This window comes from Helicoverpa armigera, chromosome 16 (assembly GCF_030705265.1).
Source record: "Helicoverpa armigera isolate CAAS_96S chromosome 16, ASM3070526v1, whole genome shotgun sequence".
Classification (NCBI taxonomy): domain Eukaryota; kingdom Metazoa; phylum Arthropoda; class Insecta; order Lepidoptera; family Noctuidae; genus Helicoverpa; species Helicoverpa armigera.
In genome coordinates this window covers 7,892,663-7,912,219 of record NC_087135.1, presented here as the reverse complement: position 1 = coordinate 7,912,219, position 19,557 = coordinate 7,892,663, and the positions used below count along the sequence as shown (strand labels likewise).

Sequence of the window (19,557 nt, the reverse complement as noted above, 5' to 3'; positions counted from 1 at the left end):
GTCAAACTTACTTACCTACAACAAAATCCTACGATCCTGAAAGCCGAAAGCAAGCCTAGATAAGATTTAAACAAATGAAGATTAATGGGTCCCAGGAATCTCCAGGTATCTTGGACCTTCCTAAAATTATTCTGTGGGTCCATCAACTATTTAGGGTCGAAAACGACCATAGGTAATAATTAAAGAAAATGGGGCAGCTAGGTACTCCCAAACTGTACCTAAGTAGGTATGTAGGTAGATACCAGTAACTATCAAACGAGTTTTTAATTCGCGTGCTAAAACAGCTGACAAAATGTAATAATCCCTTGCCAACCATTGCAACACAATTTCGCCAAACTAACACCTTTTCAGAACTGCACTACAAAACTAGTTCAATCCATAGAAAATCATTATGTTTGGCAAATCCGCGCAAAATTCTAACACAATACGGAACGCGTACCATAAACCAGAATTTCAAGTTCATTTAAACTTTTTGGAACCAGTTGGCCAGACCACGCGCCTTTTTTAATTCGCAATATTTTTTCAACTGGCAACCTTGGTTCGTGTTTATTGTCCCGTGCCATATTGTCCGGAATGACCTGCACTGTTAACGAATTATTGAATTAGTTAATAATTACATGCGTTTGTCGTAAATTTTATTTTTAAATGGGAAGGAATGTTATTTATGGATCGGTGTTGGTGGTAGCCACAACAGCGGATAGTGGGCAGTATTTATTTGAGCTTGGTGGATAATACCTTAGTTAGGCGTTCCTAGGTCCCCAGGGATGAAGAAACTACATACTTACATAGGTCCACAATAAGGTAAGATTATGACAGGTATGTAACAATCATGAGACTTTTAAATACTAGAATAAGAAATCTTGAGTACCTATTTCTAAGGAAGTTTCAAGCATCTGGGGAAAATCTCATGGTCTTAACTAAGTTAGCTGTGGGCGCAGCCAAGGTACCTCTGTTTGGTACCTAGGTACCTTTTAAGTACCTAGATACCTACCAGATCTGCGGTATTTCTTTCGAACGATCCCGGAGCACCGACAGGCTTAGGCCCTAAGGGCCACCAGGGCCCTGCGTGTAGATAGGTTGCTAAGGAGGATAGGTTAAGTTTTTCTAAGAATGCACCAAGCAGTTGCTAAATAAAATGAGTAGATACCTAAATCTATATAATTAAAAATGAATTGTTGTTCGTTAGTCTGATTAAAACTGGAGAACGGCTGGGCCGATTGAGCTGATATTGATTTTAAAATGTTTGTAGAGGTCCAGGGAAGGTTTAAACGATACGAAGTTCGCGGGATCAGCTAGTAATTAATAAAAATAGAAAAATGGGTAGGACGGTAGGTGAGGCAAAGAACTATTTATTTAATAGATATTAGGCTTTAGGTAATGGTGATGGTGAGGTAGGTATCTACCAACTTACCTACCTACCACCTAGGTACTTAAATACCTACTCAACTAGGCAGGACTCTATTTAGGTAGGTAGGTACCTACCTACACACGTTATTGATATTTTTGTATCGTGTAAGACTGATAAGGAGAAAAAAAACGATATACCTAAGTGGCAGCATCTCATCAATAATAATGAGAAAAAGTTGAAGTTTTCCCTCACAATACAAACTTCTAGTGAGTCCCAAACCTCTACTTCAAAGTCGTACGGGTCGTACCATAGACGATAAAATTCAAAAAGTATTACCCTAGTCTACGGCCTTAGCTTATCTTAGTGGCTTACAGCCTAATACTCATTCGCGAAACTTGAAAATGGAATGCCTATTGCCCAATTTGGCGCCAAAACGGCGCGTCGCTTGCGAGAACGCGCGCCGCCTCACACGTTCGCCCCGCCCCCCATACGCTGGCCAATCGCATGGGGCGAACACCCTCACGGGCCGCGCAACACGCATATTGATCTGCGGACACCGCTCGAACCGTTTACATTTCGACATATCACATGCTAAACACCGACAAACAATAACATATGGTAATTTGCCATACAATATTCAACTCTATCTCGTCGATATAAAGTCTTAAATCACATGCCAAAGTTGACACTACGTACGACCTTTTCTATTATGGAGGGGTATAATTTATAATGTGCCAGAGTATCAAGCGAATTCGGACTTTATTTACCTGAAAATAAGGTTGTTTATCAAAAGAATGACTACTTACTGATTCAAAAATCCTATGACTGGCTTTTTTTTCTAAATATCTTTTTAACTAAAAGAGAAACTGAAAGTCAGCATCTAAAATACGATAAGTAACCACACTAAAATTAAGTACCTAGATACAATGTAAGTTTGGACACTAACAAAATTAATAAAAGTTTTCATTTCCATTATTATTTTTTTCTATCAGTCTCCTTATTTTATTTATGTTTATGGACTTTATTTAGAATGATTAAATATTGAAATTTTGCATTAACACTACCACCTAGCTTTAAGTTGTTAAACAAATGAATACGAACTTGACAATTTAGTTTCTGCTACTGCGCGCCAGATGGCGGTGTGCCCAAATTTATGTCCTGATAGCAGTGATATCTAGCGTCATCTTTGAATAACATTCTTATAAGAATTTGATAAATACGATTAAATAATTAATTATGATGTTTATAACGAGCCATTATTTTTACGGGCCTTTTAATTGTGTCCCTTTTTAATAACCGCTTTTCCGCCAGAGGTATAAGCGATTTCAAAGTAGCCTATAGGTGCGAGCTATATTTCTGCTAAGTTTTATTTTAATTAAACTTTAAACGGAGTAAAACACAAAGTCCTTCATGTGTTTCCGTTCCGTTTTACGCTTGAAGTAAATCATGGTGTGATAGTGATAAGGATAATATTATAATGATTGTGAATGTCGACAGAAATCAATAAAAACAAGATTTACTTTCTATGAATTGTATATTTAATTCTACATAATATAGCAAACATTAGTCGTACCACATTTTAGTCTCATTCGTAAAATTCATTAGGTAGGTATTAATTTTACCGACGACATATTTGGACGTATTAACTGAGATTTGTAAGCAGCAGAAACAGATAGTATAAGTTAAAGATTTCGGCAAAAAAACATCATTTGAAATGCTAACCACTTCAACAGGAAACCCACTCGAAATTGATGTGGATTCCAATGATAAAATACAGCTTTAAGCCAGTCAAATATTACTAAAAAGACAATTTATACAGATCACTTTCAACTAATGTTTAAAATAAAATAAATTATATTATTTAATAAAACATTCTTACCAATACATATAACATACAATAAAATAAAGCTCTTATCCTTTCAGTTCCTTCCTATACAATAATATTATGCGAATTACATTAGCACACTTATTTATTTTGACTTTAATTCTATGTTAGAAATGCTCATACAATTGTTAGACATTAAAATACCCATTTACCAATCAGTTGAATATTAAGAGTACAATTGGTAAATTAATACATATTCTCAAATAAAATCATTTATAAGTAGTATGTCAATATGTCTCTTGACTTAACTTTGAGGATTGACCTGTAAAACCAGTTACCAGCCTTGTTTTCAATTGCATAAAAAATTCTATAAAACCCTAATATACCTACAAACATTTAGAATTTTTCCAAAAAACTTATGTTCACAGATTAAATATGTGAGACATACAAAAGCTATACGAACCTTGCTCTGAGCTGCACCTGCGCAGAAGTAATTTATGGGGTCCCTTTTGTGGTATGAAGTGAGGTGTGGGGGTGGGCTAAAGCGGTGATTGGCCCGCAGTGCATCGCGTCATAGCGGTCACTCGCGATTGGTTATTTGCTAATAAATCACTTCTATAGATGTAGGTCAGAGCTCAAGAAAAGCTCGATAACTAACAAAGATTGATTAAGCCATTCTACGTAAAATACTGCAATAATTTTACAACATATTGAAGTTAAAAAAGTAGGTATCGGTTACATGATGATCTCTTTAATCAGGAATAGACGAGTTGTGTAGAGATTGGAGGGAAATAAATTCTATATATATTAAATTAATGCCATTAAACTTCTGCAGGCTTATCAAGAACCTTGATTGGTTCATTAAGTACTAAAGGTATGTCCCCGCCTCCATTCTTCGGCACCCAGCCAGCCGCGTCTTCATCCAATTTCCTCTTTTCTTCTTTCATTCGTTCATATTCATCTATTTCTATTTGGTACTTTGGAGTAGTTATGCCAAAGAAACCAGCCAGTGACTCCCCTGCGTAATCTACTGCGTTCAATACCTTGTTGCCGGACTTCCATGCGTAGTGTGAAAACCAAGGGCCCCATGATAAGGTTTTCTGAAAAGTATAGAATGCTGAATAAGTTTATGTTTATGCCTTTTTTATTTGTAAAGAGGCCACAGTACAGTAATGTTACTGTAATAGCTGTAACTAGATGCAAAATAATTGAACTAATGCAATTGTAATATTGTGTATCTTTGTTTATCTATATAATATAATGAGAAGATTCATAACCATGTACATGAACATGGCATTCCAATCAAGATTAATAAAACATAATAAAAATCGACTCATTTATATATTTAACTTAAAACTTTTCTTTTCAGTATATACTTGATGGTTTGTTTTGATTTCCTCAAATTAAAAGGAACTTATTAAAAACTTCAGTGAGAAGAAATCGATTGTAAATTATACGCAATAAAACCAGCCTTATCGTCATAGATATTATTAGAAACGAATTCACCAAGGCCTGACCTCAGTCGAAGGTAATAAAACAAACAAATGTATGTATCGCTTACTCACCGGATCCACATTTGTTTCTTGAGGTTCAGTCGCCAATTCTGTAGCCACTTCTTCCTCTATTTCTTCTTCAACTCCATCGCTGAAGTGCAGAATTCGGCCCGGCTTCTTAATAGTCACTTGAGTTTCCCCGCTTTTCTCCATTTTTAAATAAATTGATATTTATTTACAGTGGAATCGACACTGTTTATTTCTATCAAATGACGTCTTAAAACCATTCATTCTTTGTCAGATGACAATGGCATTAACAGCAGTGTTACCTTAAAACGCATTAAAAAATGTAGAAAATTGAAATAATACAACGTATATTTTTTTCTCTTGCTACCAATTCAAAAGTAATTACGGTTTTTATATTATTTTTTAATGCGTTTTTAACCAATTGTAACATCTATTAATACAGTAAAACCACAAAATTTCTTTTGCAATTTATCAGACTTATCTAGAATTGATTGGAAGTAAAAAGTGTAGTGCCATCTGTTGGTAATTTAAAGTATCTTTTAGATAGTAAATAGTTTCCGGGCCAAATAAAAGGTGGCGACTCTTCATTCACTTAGCTGTCAAAATGTACGGAGTGTCTCCCCCCTGCACTAGCGGCCAAAACCAAATAGCTGTCGTTGTGGGTTGTTAAGATTTATTTACATTTAATTAATAGTTTGTAGACAATGTCTCTTATTTATATGTTTTACAAACAAAGCACATTGTTTAGTTTTTAATGTTTTAGTTACTTTCAAAGAACCAATAACCATGTCAGCCAGTTCAGGAAAATCTAATGTGGAAGATGCGGGTGTTTACGATCTTCTTACCGAGTTGTGTACCAAGACAGCCGCTAAATATTGTAATCAAAATAGGATATCACAAAAGCGGCTTATGACAAAAATGAGATCTAATGCGTATGAAATGATATTGAAAAAGTCATGTAAAGACTTTTCCTCAGCAAGAGGAGAACCTCTTGTTGATTTGTTGTCATATTATTTGGTGTACCAACAAAATGCGAAGAACGTTGCGGAGTATAAACGAACTATTGAGTTGAAAAAAATAATCAGTAACATTCGCCAAACTGATTTTGGTGATAACAAAGAAGTTATTCATAATGTACTGAGGTTGCTAATAGGCCTTAGCAACACTGTTAACGAAGATTTGTCAAATGAAATGTTTCAGGTGAGCTTTTAACAAAACTCGACATTAGTCGTCATAATTAAGATTGTTCCTCGTTTCACTTAAAAATAGCAAGATCATGTTATTTCTTCAAAAAGTTTTTCATTTCTGATCATGTCCAAAAAGCTTATTTGATATCACTAAATTTTATTAGACACAATTATTTACTCACCTAAAATTGATGTTGTGACCTATATTTGTGTTCTAATAACTTGCTATTTTTTTCAGAACCCCTTTACATTTGGCCTTCTTGATGAGATGCTCCCCAAGCCCAAGAGGGAGGCGTTTGGTTCTCCACAACCGTATTCTTACTACCCCTCACATGTGTTTGAGCTGCCGTTCTCACTGCAGAGGCAGGGAGCCACGTTGAACAGCCAGAGATCACAAACATACACTGAATATACTGTGGAGAGCTTTGACTCAAGATCATGTAAGCAATAATGCATCATAAAGACAAGTTGCTTACATTATTTAAAAGAAATAAAAAAGTGTTTAAATGTAACAAAATTTTCTGTATAATATACTAGCCGTATTCCCGCGGTCTCGCTAGCATCATGTAGGAACTCCTACCCGTACTGGGATAAAATATACTTTATGTAACTTGCAGATAGCTTTTTAATGGTAACAGAATTTTTAAAATTAGCCCAATAATTTTTGCTATTATTCATTATAAACAAACAAACAAAAAATAATTTTTTTCCTCTTTATAATATCAGTATAGAAAAAGGTTTATGCTAGTCATGTAGTAATCTTATATATTTATTCAACAGTTATTGCCGACACAACAAACTCTCAAAGCCCTGGTCAGGTGGAGTTGAAAACATTTCTGAGCCCCATGTCATTAGCTTCCCTGACATCCACTCACCTTTCACCTTTCTGTGAGAGTACTATGTTGAGCTACCCAAGGTTGACAGCCCCTAGAGACTTGCAAATACCTGGGTCAGGGTCCAGTGATGCCAATGTTAAAGTAAGTAGTTATCTGTGCTATCAAGATTAGGTTTTAAATATTTTTTCTGGTATGGTATGGTCTAAAAGGCAAAAGAAGAGTTGGGCCGATGACATAGCTGGGATTGCGGAGCCCAGTTGGCAGACTGTTTCCCTCAATAGAGAAAAATGGAAGAAGATGGAGGAGGCCTATACCCATATGGGATCCATTTTTTAAATCAACAATTTTAACAAAATTAACATACTATTGTAAAGAAATGGAAATAAAAAGGCTAAAATAGGCTAATAAATAAATATGGTATGTTATGTGGAAGAATGGGGATCATGTATTGAGGAATGAATTGAGCGTGAATGTTGATGGTTACAGAAGAAGAATATGCTCAAAGATGGGATTGGTGTGTGAAAGATTGTATAGCTGGAAAGAGTGTTACTTGAGATTTTGAGACACGGAGAAGTAGAGTAGAAGAAGAAATGCTGAAAATTGTGATAAGGATAGGGGAATAATTTGGGGCTTTCTAAGCTAGTTGAGCTTTTGGATACTTGAATCAATCAGTGAAATGTCTTGAGTTTATAATTTTTAATTTAAAGGATAATCAGAAACTGTATGATCTTATAGATTAATGAACTAAACTTACAGATATCATTGGCCAGTACTAGTATAAAGACTGATGTCAAGGAAGTGTTCAGAGCTAAGCCTAGAAATAACTCTGTGGACATTTGGGAGTTGGCTACACAAGTTGATAAGGATGTTCCTAACGAAATATGGGAAATTGTTGGTGAGTCCATAATATAAACTTTCACGTTTTTATATTTATGTATAAGTAGGGCTTGTGTTGTGTTATATTTGTTGTATTCTTAGTTGTTGGTTACAATATATGTTAAATGAAAAGTATTGCATATCAATTATTTTAGATAGATGCAGATAGCATAATCACCTATGTACATTGTTTATGTATTTTCTTAGTAAAAGCGTAGTTTTGCTCATTTGATGTTTTTTATTTGAAGTCTCTTCTACAAGCTGAAAAGTATATAATAAAACACGGAACAAATTTGTATGTTTCAGCAAAACTCCCCCCAATAAATGAAAGGCAGTTAATAGCTTCTTCATCAAGAGAGCTTGGATTGTGGCGACAGAAGTATGGCAACATGACAGATCTTACCGTCATATCAGAAAAGCAGTTTATAAGACATATCATGTATTTAATAAGTGAGTATAATGGTTTAATAAAATAATAATTCGCCCGATTACAGGTAGAAGTTTCCCTAAGGACTAATTACAACCTGTGTTACTTGGGAAAAATATAGCTTTCAAAGAGCGAAAGAATTTTTCTAATCGGTTTCTCAGCCTTTGTTTCGGAAACTAGGGTATAAACAAAAAAATGATTCCTTTTTATTATATTAGTATAGATACAGATTGCAATAACCAGATTCAAGGTTACTTTATGAAACATTTGCCTACCCTGGAAATAGAATCTAACATCAGTTCACATTAGGCATGTTAACTAGCCAGTGCTTCACTAGACCTGTCTCATAAACTATTTTTTTTCAGTTGGCATAGAAACAAGTTCATTTCCTTTCAATAAAGAAACAAACAGTTTTTATATGAAAGAAGGGTTGCTACTTGAGTGTATATCAAAGGAACATATCAGAGGCTATGTAACTGATTTGTTGCTGGTCGGAACATATTATAGAAGATTGTACAAGTTTGCCTTTAATGAAACTTTGGAAGATCATTTTCATGCTAATGGATTGGTTTTTGAGGTAATCTAAACTATTACTTGATAATGAATTATTTTCCTTGCGCTTGAATTATTATCCACTACATGTTGGTTTCAACACCCAATATACGAAGACATAATTTATGGGGATCTAATATCAAAATTCAATCTTTAGTCGTAAAACAAACGTTAGATCGTGTATTGAAACGCGCAGTTAGTGTGAATTTCGAGTAAGTATATAGACCCTTCTTTAATTACGTGTCATCGATGTCGATTGTCTGTTTTGTATTGTTAATACCTATGTTTTTATCGTCCTTTCCCCTTACATTATACCAAACACTAATTTAGATATTAATTTTCAGGCAGCAAGAGACGTAATAAGACGATATCTATTAGAGTTTCGGCTAACCGCTACAGAGATTTACGAGGAATCTTGTAACAATCGTGAGGAGGATTTGAATAGCATTCCGACACTGTTGCAAATACTGAACCACATGGAACCACTCAAATATGAAATCGAGACTATTGCTTGCATTTACAAAGTTATTGATACAGGTAAGGTTTTTTTTATAAAACAAAATATACTGTACTTTATGTATGATGCAAAAAGGATACATTATTGTTTGTTAACTTCATTTTATATCTTCTGTTTTTAGATTCGAAAGTAACGATCCCGCACGGAGCCGAGTTGATGTCGTATTTATTTAATGAAATATCACTAATTACTCATAAGGAAACAACATTTACAATGTTTAACTCACTCTACTCCATCTGCAGAGTTTACTTCAAGTAAGTAAGGAAGAACGAAGTACTTAGGCCCAACTGCACCGACAACATAAACCTCAGTTTTCTTCTTCCAAACAACTGTTTGCTATGAATTTTTACGTTTAATTTTCAAAGTGAACCGTAGCCTTAAGAAATAATGGACGGCTATGTTGTACAGTGAACTGGGGCCTAAGAAATTACAATAGTATTTTTTTTTATAAGATACAGACTGTCTGACTGAATTATCGATAAATGCACATATAAAGTCGCTTACTGTAGAAGCAATAATAAGTGTGAAATAACGCTCGTACTAAGCATATTGGCATCAATATATATTTTTTTATCATTCTTTCAGATTCATCGAAAGATTTATATTTGAAGGGGAGTTAGACGACAGATTCAATGAGTTCTTTATACGTAAAGATAATCAGTATGTAAACAATCGTTCCAAAAGATATTGGGACAAAGGTTTTCATATAACGCAAAGTGTGGCCGTACCAGAGTTCTTGAAACCGCTGGCTAAGTTCATACTGCTCTGTGGCAAATCGTTGAGGTTGTTGAAATTATGCAATCCGAGCGTGAGTATGAATAGTTTTTATTTTGTACTTGAGTTGATTGACGCTCAATCCTTCTCCATGTGAGAGGAGGGTTGTGCCCAGCAGTGGGACGATAAAATGAATATAATAATCTTGAGTTGAGGAATAGGAATATTGTTGTCTAAAATAAAATATTACGAGATAGTATTTCCACTACCTATTTAAATATTGGCTGTTATGTACTTTTCTGAGGCTGGTAATTGTAACAATAATAGTTGAAATTTGAAAAAAAAAACACTATAACATTATATATTCAATCATTGTTTAAGTGCAGTATTTTTTATATTATACAATTAGTTTGTCAGCCGAGTGTATTCCATAAGAACATTTTTGCTATCCCTTTTATATATTTGGATAACTTTGAAGTCACAACAGTTCCTATCTTTCTACAATTTTAAGCTGTACACAATCACCGGATATTTACATCCACCTTAACACTCCCATAAACTTTCCCCAGGACCCCCTAGTTCTCCTAATCTCCTCGGACCACCCATCAGTGCACTGCTGCGCCAGTTTCCAAGAGTTAGAGAATCAGCAGCAAGTGCTAGACGTCTACAGGACTAGATGTCTGTTTGTTAGCGGCGAACTCGTCACCTTCGATCAGATACTGCTGAAGAGAGAAGCTGAGAGGAAAGCCTTCACTGAAATGGCGTCCTTGAAGCAAGCTGAGACTATGGAGAAGATTGTTGGTGAGTAAAATTTGATAATATAAACACTATGTACTACAATACTACATATGCTGATTTTGTTGTATAATATTTAATGGTAACAAACCTTCTATACTTAATCATAATAGCTTACCTATAGTTGTGACAGAAAATTACCTTCATGTAGAGTTGCAGTCAATTTCAATCATCATCCTCCTGCCCTTATCCCAATTTTATTTGTGGTCGGCGCAGCATGTTTTCTCCTTCCATACTCTTTTTCACATTCTTTCTTAACATAAATATGTGTTGCAGTTAATTTCAATGAGAACTAAAATGTATTCACCAGGTTAATATATAATAACAAAAGTTTAGTATGCATTTGTAGTGTCAGCACTTTGCCCAAAACCCCTTTATTTATCATCCAAAACTTGCATCTAATTTTAGCCGAACGCAAAAGGTTAGCCCAGCTAATAATAGCTGAGAAACAGCATTCACTAAGAGTGTTAGAAGCCGCCATGGCCGAGGCTAAGGCAGCTAAAACGAAAGCTAAACAACGCGAGAGGATGCGACATGAACTCGAACATGCCGCTGAAAAGGCTACTGAAGAAGTTGATTCAAGGCTCAGGGATGATGAGAAGTAAGTTAATTTATAACTTAACAAAACCGGCTCCAATAACATATCTAAAATTGTCTACCAAGTCTGACAAATACTATGCTGAAAACCGCATCTCAATCGGTTCAACCAAACGTGAGATAATCGGTACATTCATACATACGGGTCAAACTTAAACGCTCGTTGAAGTCGGTTAATTATAGTTTAGTTATGAGGTTTACTGTAGAAGTAGTATTCATGACCAAAATATCTCAATTACAGGAACAAAATAATGGCGTACTATACAAAATTAAACATGGAAGTAGAAAAGAGTAAAATACACACCGAATGGAAAATAAAACGTTTGCAATTAGATCAGAGTAGAATGCAGTTACTGTCAACTGAGGAGAGAAATTTAAAGAGAGAAAAGCTAGAATTGGAACACCAGAAAAACGAAGAAGTCATGGCGATGTCGATACAAAGCGATATGTTGAGATCCGATGATGAACTTGACACTAAAGATGAGAGTGAAGAAGGAAATGTAGAAGATGTGGAGACTCCTGAAAACAAAGCGGTAGAATCAGATACTACCATTTCTACCGATAAACTAGAGGAAGCAACAGACCATTCAGAGTACGATAATAATAAGATTAAAGCACAAAGTCACAGTGCAGTCTTCAGCGCAATATGTAACGCCGCCAAAAGCTTTTTCGGTGTCTCCAAAAGCATCGAAGTTGAAAATTGCGATAATAAGAACGCACTAGACGCTCAAGGCAATATCGTTCAACGAGACACTGAAAATAATTCGAATCACACTCAATCTTCTTCAGAAATAGGCAGAAAATTAGATGATGGTTACGATAATTTACAATATCAGAAGTCCAGACTTGAAGCTATGTTGAACAAACAAAAAATCATGGCCCACGAATTTGGCCAAACAGATAAAGAAAATAATCAAGTGAAAGATCCTCCTTTGATAGAAATAGCGTCGATTGACGAAGAAAATAATTTACAAGATTGGTCTCCATTCGCGGAAGCTAAACGTAATAAGCTGAAGGTTTTGGGCGCTGAGTTTGATATTATCAAACCGTTAGCAAAGCCTGTTGTTTGTGAGCCAATAACAGATGCGCAAAAAGAGGCAGTTTTGAACAAACAGAAAGTTCTAGGAGTAGAATATAACCTTCCTGCTGAAGCTGTAATTAGGAATGACCCTGCGAATGTGGCGCAAGAAGAGGCGTTGAGGAACAAAGCAAGGATTCTGAGTTCTGATACTGATTTAATGTCTGACGGCTCACGGGGTCAGAAAAGGGACAACGCGAAAAGGTGTGGGTTGACGTTGAATTTGAAGCCGTATGGAGAGCCTTCGTCGACTTCATTTAGGCTTGGAGTTACACCTAACGCTGGGTCGGTTACACCGGGTGATTATTTTCCGAGGGTAAGATACACTTTTTTATCTATTTTTTACGACTGATATTGTGGTACTAAAATATCTGTAAAATCTTTACTTTTAGCTTGATCTGGAAACTCCTACAACAGCTGATATACCTCTCGATAGCGCGATGACTTCCGAAATATTTTCTCCTAGAAGTGAAGCCACAAGTAAGGACCTGGAAAAACTCAAAGACAAAGAATTCCTGAGTGCAGATGGCTTTAATTTCCCCATAATAGTCGACGATGAAAATGTCGAATCAGAAATCACTAGCGAAGCTCCGACTGGTGACACCCCGGACAATTCACCATCGAAAGGGTTGCCACTAAGGACTTTGAAATCGAAATATTCATACTTCAACGTGCTAGATGGGTCTTATAGTTTACAGGAGTTTGATCCGTTTGGTATTAAAGAGTTGACAACTTTTTCTAAAGACCACTTTAATAGTAAAATGAATTTAGAAATGAAGACCTCTTGTTATACACATCCTTCCGTTATTATGGAGGAAGTGAAGAAGCGGCCGTACAATAATATTTTCGTGTCACATTTTCATTCTTCTGAGGAGGAACAGAAAAAGATTACTTGCGACAATATTGCTACATTGACGGCTTGTCTTCAAAGATCTGTGATGCTACCACTAACATATCAACTAGAGGTAGTCAACAACTCTATTTTAACGTATTTCTTGGTGAACCAAGATATGTACGAACATTTGAGGAGTTTGAAGGATTACTTCTTTCTGATGGACGGGGAATTTTCTCGCAGTATTTGTCACAATTTGTTCACTAAATTGGTGCAGACGATAAATCCTCAGGAGTTGTTGAATTTTGCTACGTTGCACAATATCTTGGATAAAGCGCTTGGTTCTTCGATATCACGTATGTATTTAAATCATGAGTTCCCAATAAGCATTTATTTTTGCTAAAATTACTTTATATTTTATTTATTTTCATTTCAGATGTACACAAGTTTTCAGAAAACCTATCGTTTACGATTACGGAATCGCCTCTAAGTTTTCAGCACAGTTCACCCGATGTGTTACAATGTTTGTCACTAACCTATACCGTTAGTTGGCCCCTGAATATAATATTGTCGCAAGAGGCGTTGCTAAGATATGCTAAAGTCTTCCAGTTTCTTGTCAAAATGAGGCGAATATTTTGGGTTCTTGGCGAAGATTTTGAAGTAAGTAAAATACTCAATTCCCATTTTTTTTTCACAAGTTTTATTCTTCCCAAAATACAAAATAATCTGTTTAATATGCTTTCGCGCTAAAACGGCTCAAACGATTGAGATGAAATTTTGTATGGATACATTTGCTTTTTCCTTTACAGTCTTTAAAACTATCAGCAAAACTATCAAGGCAGCATTCCCGCAAGCTGCTTCGTTCGCCGCAATACATATCAGTGCAAATATATCGACACATTATGGCTTCAATGATCCGAGCTCTCGATAACTACATAGTGACTACTTGCATACTTACTTCGTGGACCGAGTTCGAGAACGATCTGAAGAAAGCACGAACTCTAGATGATTTGTATGAGTGTCATGTGGTATATATTAAGAAAGTGCTGTTTAGATGCTTACTCAATAATAGGTCGACGCCGGTGATGAAGCTTTTGAACGATATCTTCACTGTGATTTTGAAGTTTAGCCGGGTTTTGAAAGCTGGGTAAGTTGATTTTTTCACACATTTTTTAAAATAGACGGGCACATTGACGATAAAGAAAACTATTCTAATTATTAACTTCTATTTTCTCCAGGGAATGGCAGCAAAAAGAACCCGATGGATCGTTCACACACTCAAGCTTCCCCCAGTTAGAAGAACTATTCCACTTGTTCGAGAAACTCGCCAAATACTTGCATAAAGTTGTGACAAAATTAATGGAATGTGGCTACCAAAGACATTTAGTTGAACTCCTTACTATGGTGAATTTGAACGGGTATTACGATCCTGACAAGTCTAAAGAAGGCCATAATAATACGACCATACAAAGTTTACAGGCAACACCGTGAGAAATAATTTGCACGCAAGTGTAATGAGTGTCTCAATCCCAGTGTACAGTCAACAAAGTGAGAAATAATTTGCACGCAAGTGTAACGACTGTCAATCACGTCAGTGTGACTATCAAAAGTATCAAGACGTCATATACAGTGCGCAGTTTGAATCTATTAATTGATGAATTGCGCGCGTTTTTGGTGACGTCATATGTCATGCCCATTAACACTTTAGTGAGATTTTCATAATGTTATGTAATATTGTGTAATGTTGATATTTATTGAGTTAATGGTTGTAATGCGGTACGAAAGTAGGGCTAAATAATTGTTTTTTTGGCAATTTTATGTACCATTATTATGTCCTTATTAGATTTTAGGCCGCGTTTTACTGGATCCTGTGCGAAGCGTATATATTTTGTGACTTACTTTTTCAGTAGATTATCGTGTTTAGCCTATATTGATATATTTAAACCTCTCTATTATTAAAACGCTAAAATAATACTCATAACGTAGACTAGTTTAATAATATAAAGTTCTCAACACTTCCAATCGTTGTCATTTTTAGAACGATTCAGCAAGGAGTTTTTATTCGAATGTTGTTATTTTATTGTTCGCGTTAGAATATCTTAATTTTTAATGCTTTTTGCACTAAGTAGGTAAGTTTTTTATACCTCGAAATATTGGTTGATCTGAAGTTTTAGGCACAATATGATGCTTTATTAAAAAAAGCATCTTTTGTTATAACGGTTTCTAAATAATCGGGCCAAGTCCATGACATTTTATTGTAATATTAATTTGAAACACGTAGGCCAACATAAAAGTTATTTTAACCGGTATGTTTTTTTGTTGACTAGTTTAAAAACACGTTGTAATGTCGTCAACAATCTTAGAATTTGTAAAGAAATTAAAATAATTAATTAAGGCTTTAGTGTCTAATAAAAAAATATACTTTATTATTTTAGTAATCAGTAAAATAATGTTTTGAAACTTCCAATAATTAGTTATGTCTCCCACCTTATAATCATGTGATATATTCCTAATTATTAATTATTTGGTAATACTAATGTGTGGTATGTTATCCTTCGTTTAAGTTTACACCGTCGATGTTTCTAGAATGAATGTTGAGTAGGTACCTAACTGTTGTTAATTATGGGTTATGTAAATAAATGTGTTAATTCTAATTAATCTTGATTATGAAGAGAATGATCGGCTTATGTTATATTTGAATAAAGTATAATTATTTTTTTATTTCGTTTTTTTTACTGTAATCTCGGGGGATAGATACAAAAACACTACACACAAAACTAGGAAAAGACTACCTTTGTTTGAAGAAGGATCATTGCTTATAACTAGGTGTCGCTTAAAGCATTATTTATTATACATAATGAAAACGGCCGCAATATCGAGATCGAGAAGATTGCTGCGAGATCTGGAAGATCAAAAGTCTAATAACTACTTCAAACCTACACACCCATTGCTCATCATTGCTGGGCTCTCATACGAACTAGGTGTTTACTATTCAAAGCACAATTCAGAGTTCCTAGATGGCGCCATTATAAAAATCAACATTGATAGCGCCATCTGTCGTGGAGTAGCGGTACAATTTTTTTACTGCCATCTCTGGTCGAGTAGGTGAATACAAGTTTTGTTTACCATTTTCGGCGTCTTTATTGTTGATTTCTTTCTACCTTTTTTGACATAAATGATGGCTCACATTATTGATTTTTAACCGATTTTTTTTATATGGTGTACACCTAAAATTGTTGTCCTTTCAATCAGATAACAAGTTAACATTAGAAGAGTGCTGTTTGATATTTTATCCGTCGCGACAGTGGCGCCAATATTTTCCTTATAATCAGGGTGTGTTTTCACGAATACTTCATTCTACCGCAAATCGTCCTAGGGTTAACATCCTAGCCTAATCAGTTCAGTGTTCGTGACATTGAAGTGAAAGCCGGCACTTCCTGTTATCTACTGTCGATTTCCTTGGAAAATTTTGAAATAAATTCATGTTTTAGTAAAAAAAGCTGAAAAATCGTGAAATTCAAGAATAAAGTGAATGCTAATAGTTGTTTATAGTTATTGATCGAAGAGCAATTTTCCACGATCATACTAAGTTTTCGTCGCATCGTAGGCGATATTTTACCAAAAACGTTAAAACCCAAGAATCACCGTCACCGCCGCCGAGATGGCGTTCATGATGCCTGTTGTGAAGAACGATTGGGACATATACCACTCGCAGCGGACTCGGCGAGCGTCCGAGTCAGCGGAGAAGGCGGGGCTGGGCGGCGGGCGCGTCCGCAAGGTGTCGGAGTCGCGCTCGGAGGGCCCGGCGCTGTCGCCGCGCGCGCACACGCTGAGCCCGCACCGCAGCGCGCCCGCCATGCGCTCGCTGTCGTACTGCCGCGCGCCGCCCTCGCGCGCCTCGCTGCGCGCGCCCGGCGACAGCCCCAGCAAGGGCTCGGCTAGCCCGGGCGCCGCGCCGCGCGAGGACAAGTTCCACAGCAGGTTGGTGGAGAAGTTGAAGCGGGCGCTGGGCCGCTCGGAGTCGCGGCGCGAGGAGCGCAGCTCGTGAGCTAACGCGTGCTTGTGTGCAGGGCGCGCGCCGAGTCCCCGGAGCGGCACTCGCGCTGCGGAGCGTGCGTGCCCTACCTGTGACGCCGCCGGCCCGCGCCCGCGCTCGCGCCGACACACTATCTGTGATCTGTTTCCGATAGTGAACTCGAAGAGATGAGTAGACATTTCATGAATGTGCTAACTAACCGCCTAAGGTCTTTCGGATGCTGAGAACCTAACGTTTGAAGTTACACCGACACAATGCAATAGTTTTAGTTGTCATACATTGAATCGCTTTCCTTAACTGTTGCATGTATGTTAGTCGTCACCGTACCGTATATCATGATGTTCAGGTTGTCAGTCTAAGGTTGTAATGTGGAAGTACGTTGTATGGATTTTTAAGACTGCGTTTAGTTTAAGCACACCCTGGGGTTTGATAAGTATTATTTGAAAAATCACCCCGGTGGTCACTAGTGGTTAGTTTGTGGCAGTTTGCGAAGGGTATCTGTGATTCGTTATTTGTAAGTAATGTGGTTTAATTTATTTAAGCTGAAAGGGAAATTGCATTCAGTTTTATTATTTGTGAGAGTCCTTATTACCTATGACATAATTGTAATATTTACCAACAAGTATTCGTTTAGTCAAAATTGTATCAGAATTAGTGGATATCTTTGGTAGATGATTTCAATGAAATTAACCAGCAGCTCTATATTTGGCAATTAGTAAAGAAAACAAGTGAATGTCAATGCGGTGGAGAATGTGACATTTGTTATAGTATTTGTACTGTAGTTGTATTAAGAGTACTTTATATGAATGTACACGTACACGTAGTGCAAACTGTCGATATTGATAATTGTAAGCAGTGTTGTATTGTAGTCATCGATGTAATAATACAATGATAATTTATTTATATACCGAACGGGGTTCGGCCCTGTTTTACAAACAACTTTGTTATGATTTTCGCTTGATTTTATTATGATGTTATCTTGTGACTGTAATTGGACCAGCTTTGTTAATAGTATTATCTATCAGTGAAACTGAGATCGATAATAGTGATATAAAGTAAGATGTATCATTAAATTCTAAAATTAAGGCATATCTCGATGAGATTATGAAGAGGGCATCAAGGAGTGATGTTTCGATGTGTTTATTTCGTTTGCTTAAAGTTCCTTACGCCTATTCGACTGCCACTGGTAGTTAAGTAGACCTAGGTAATTAAATTTAGACATATGCATTAGTTTTGTACGATGTCAAATTCAAAATCTTACATTGTCATTGAATATTGTTTGCGAACATTACCAAAAAAATGCATGTATTGTCAACGATGTCTGATCTGATGATTTTAAACTATTAAACACTAAAATATAAAGCTTATTATGAGACATTTCTTTTATTTATCAATCTAACCCTTTTTCACTAACTTACTGTCATAATAATTAACTGTTTAGAGTGATATGATGGTACAATAAAATGATTAACGTTCGTCGCATAGGTATTTGTCCGTTGAATTGGCACGTTGTTGGCTCTCGCTGAACAAAACAAGACATTATCTACGGTTAGCCACGTGTACTGTCAACAAAAATAGAACTTTTTAACGACTTAAGTCTATTATCGTAATAAGGAACGTCCGCAAAACTTGGCCGACGTGTTCAGGCAATTTGGAGTCCCGAAACGCAAAATAAATTGATGATGCCGTCTTATTAAACTGTCTGAATTCCTTTTTGTATATCAGTTTACTGTTTACAAACCGCATGAGAGCATTAAACTTTACTTAACAATGCAACGCTTTTTGGCCTTCTACAATGTTTGTATTCTATGTTTAAAAATTTGTAGTCTTTTCCAGCCGCATCTATGACCATTAGATCTCCGAACAAATCCCATAAGTGCATTTCAGTACGTAGTAAGAAAACTTCAGCAGCAGCTTCATTTAACAGCATTTAAAACAAAGCCCTTAAATTAGTTAGATGGGAAAGCTTTTCCGTTTTAAGAGCGTTGATAAAGGCTTTACAAGGCCATGTTAAAAAAAGTTTTCATCAAAAATTCAAAGCACGTATTCTAACCGATCTGAGCATTACTTATTTTATCGAAGCTTACATTCACGGAACGCTATATTTATAGAGAATAAAAAACAGGACCAATCCAATAAATACCAAAATATTACTAACAAAGGTTTTAGAAGAAATAGCCTTTACTTGAAAACTAAAGAGCATTGTGACTAATGAAACTATAAGCATCAATACGCAGTTAACAGATCTAAAGCATTGTTTTCGTCCATTGAACAACCTGACGCTTCATTATGGACACTAAGTACCTACGTACGTTGCATGCGAGCTGGGACGGGGGTCCAATCGATATCTGAATAGACTTCTCGAACGTTCCACGGGGAGATGTAAGTGTAACTACTAATGGTCGTTTAGTACTTAT

The 19,557-nt window shown here is 36.1% G+C and overlaps 3 protein-coding genes across 3 annotated transcripts; 2 read left to right on the top strand and 1 right to left on the bottom strand.

The window, feature by feature from the left end:
- Nucleotides 1–2,863: 2,863 nt before the first annotated feature.
- Nucleotides 2,864–4,959, bottom strand: LOC110376468 (protein FAM177A1). Its single transcript, XM_021334954.3, has 2 exons — nucleotides 4,739–4,959; nucleotides 2,864–4,273 (listed from the first exon to the last, which is right to left on the bottom strand). Exons 1-2 carry the CDS (start codon nucleotides 4,877–4,879, stop codon nucleotides 3,995–3,997), a joined length of 420 nt encoding a protein of 139 aa, XP_021190629.1. The 5' UTR covers nucleotides 4,880–4,959; the 3' UTR covers nucleotides 2,864–3,994.
- A 369-nt stretch (nucleotides 4,960–5,328) lies between these two features.
- On the top strand, nucleotides 5,329–15,825 carry LOC110378734 (gamma-tubulin complex component 6). The gene is made up of 16 exons (XM_021338119.3): nucleotides 5,329–5,893; nucleotides 6,119–6,320; nucleotides 6,661–6,857; nucleotides 7,473–7,611; nucleotides 7,899–8,042; nucleotides 8,385–8,596; nucleotides 8,916–9,108; nucleotides 9,210–9,342; nucleotides 9,674–9,896; nucleotides 10,372–10,603; nucleotides 11,006–11,198; nucleotides 11,436–12,588; nucleotides 12,665–13,460; nucleotides 13,541–13,764; nucleotides 13,914–14,251; nucleotides 14,343–15,825. Exons 1-16 carry the CDS (start codon nucleotides 5,480–5,482, stop codon nucleotides 14,593–14,595), a joined length of 5,046 nt encoding a protein of 1,681 aa, XP_021193794.3. The 5' UTR covers nucleotides 5,329–5,479; the 3' UTR covers nucleotides 14,596–15,825.
- A 606-nt stretch (nucleotides 15,826–16,431) lies between these two features.
- On the top strand, nucleotides 16,432–18,513 carry LOC110378735 (uncharacterized). Its single transcript, XM_049844760.2, has 2 exons — nucleotides 16,432–17,085; nucleotides 17,175–18,513. The coding sequence occupies exons 1-2, from the start codon at nucleotides 16,766–16,768 to the stop codon at nucleotides 17,233–17,235; spliced, it is 381 nt and encodes a 126-aa protein (XP_049700717.1). The 5' UTR covers nucleotides 16,432–16,765; the 3' UTR covers nucleotides 17,236–18,513.
- The last annotated feature ends 1,044 nt before the right edge of the window (nucleotides 18,514–19,557 follow it).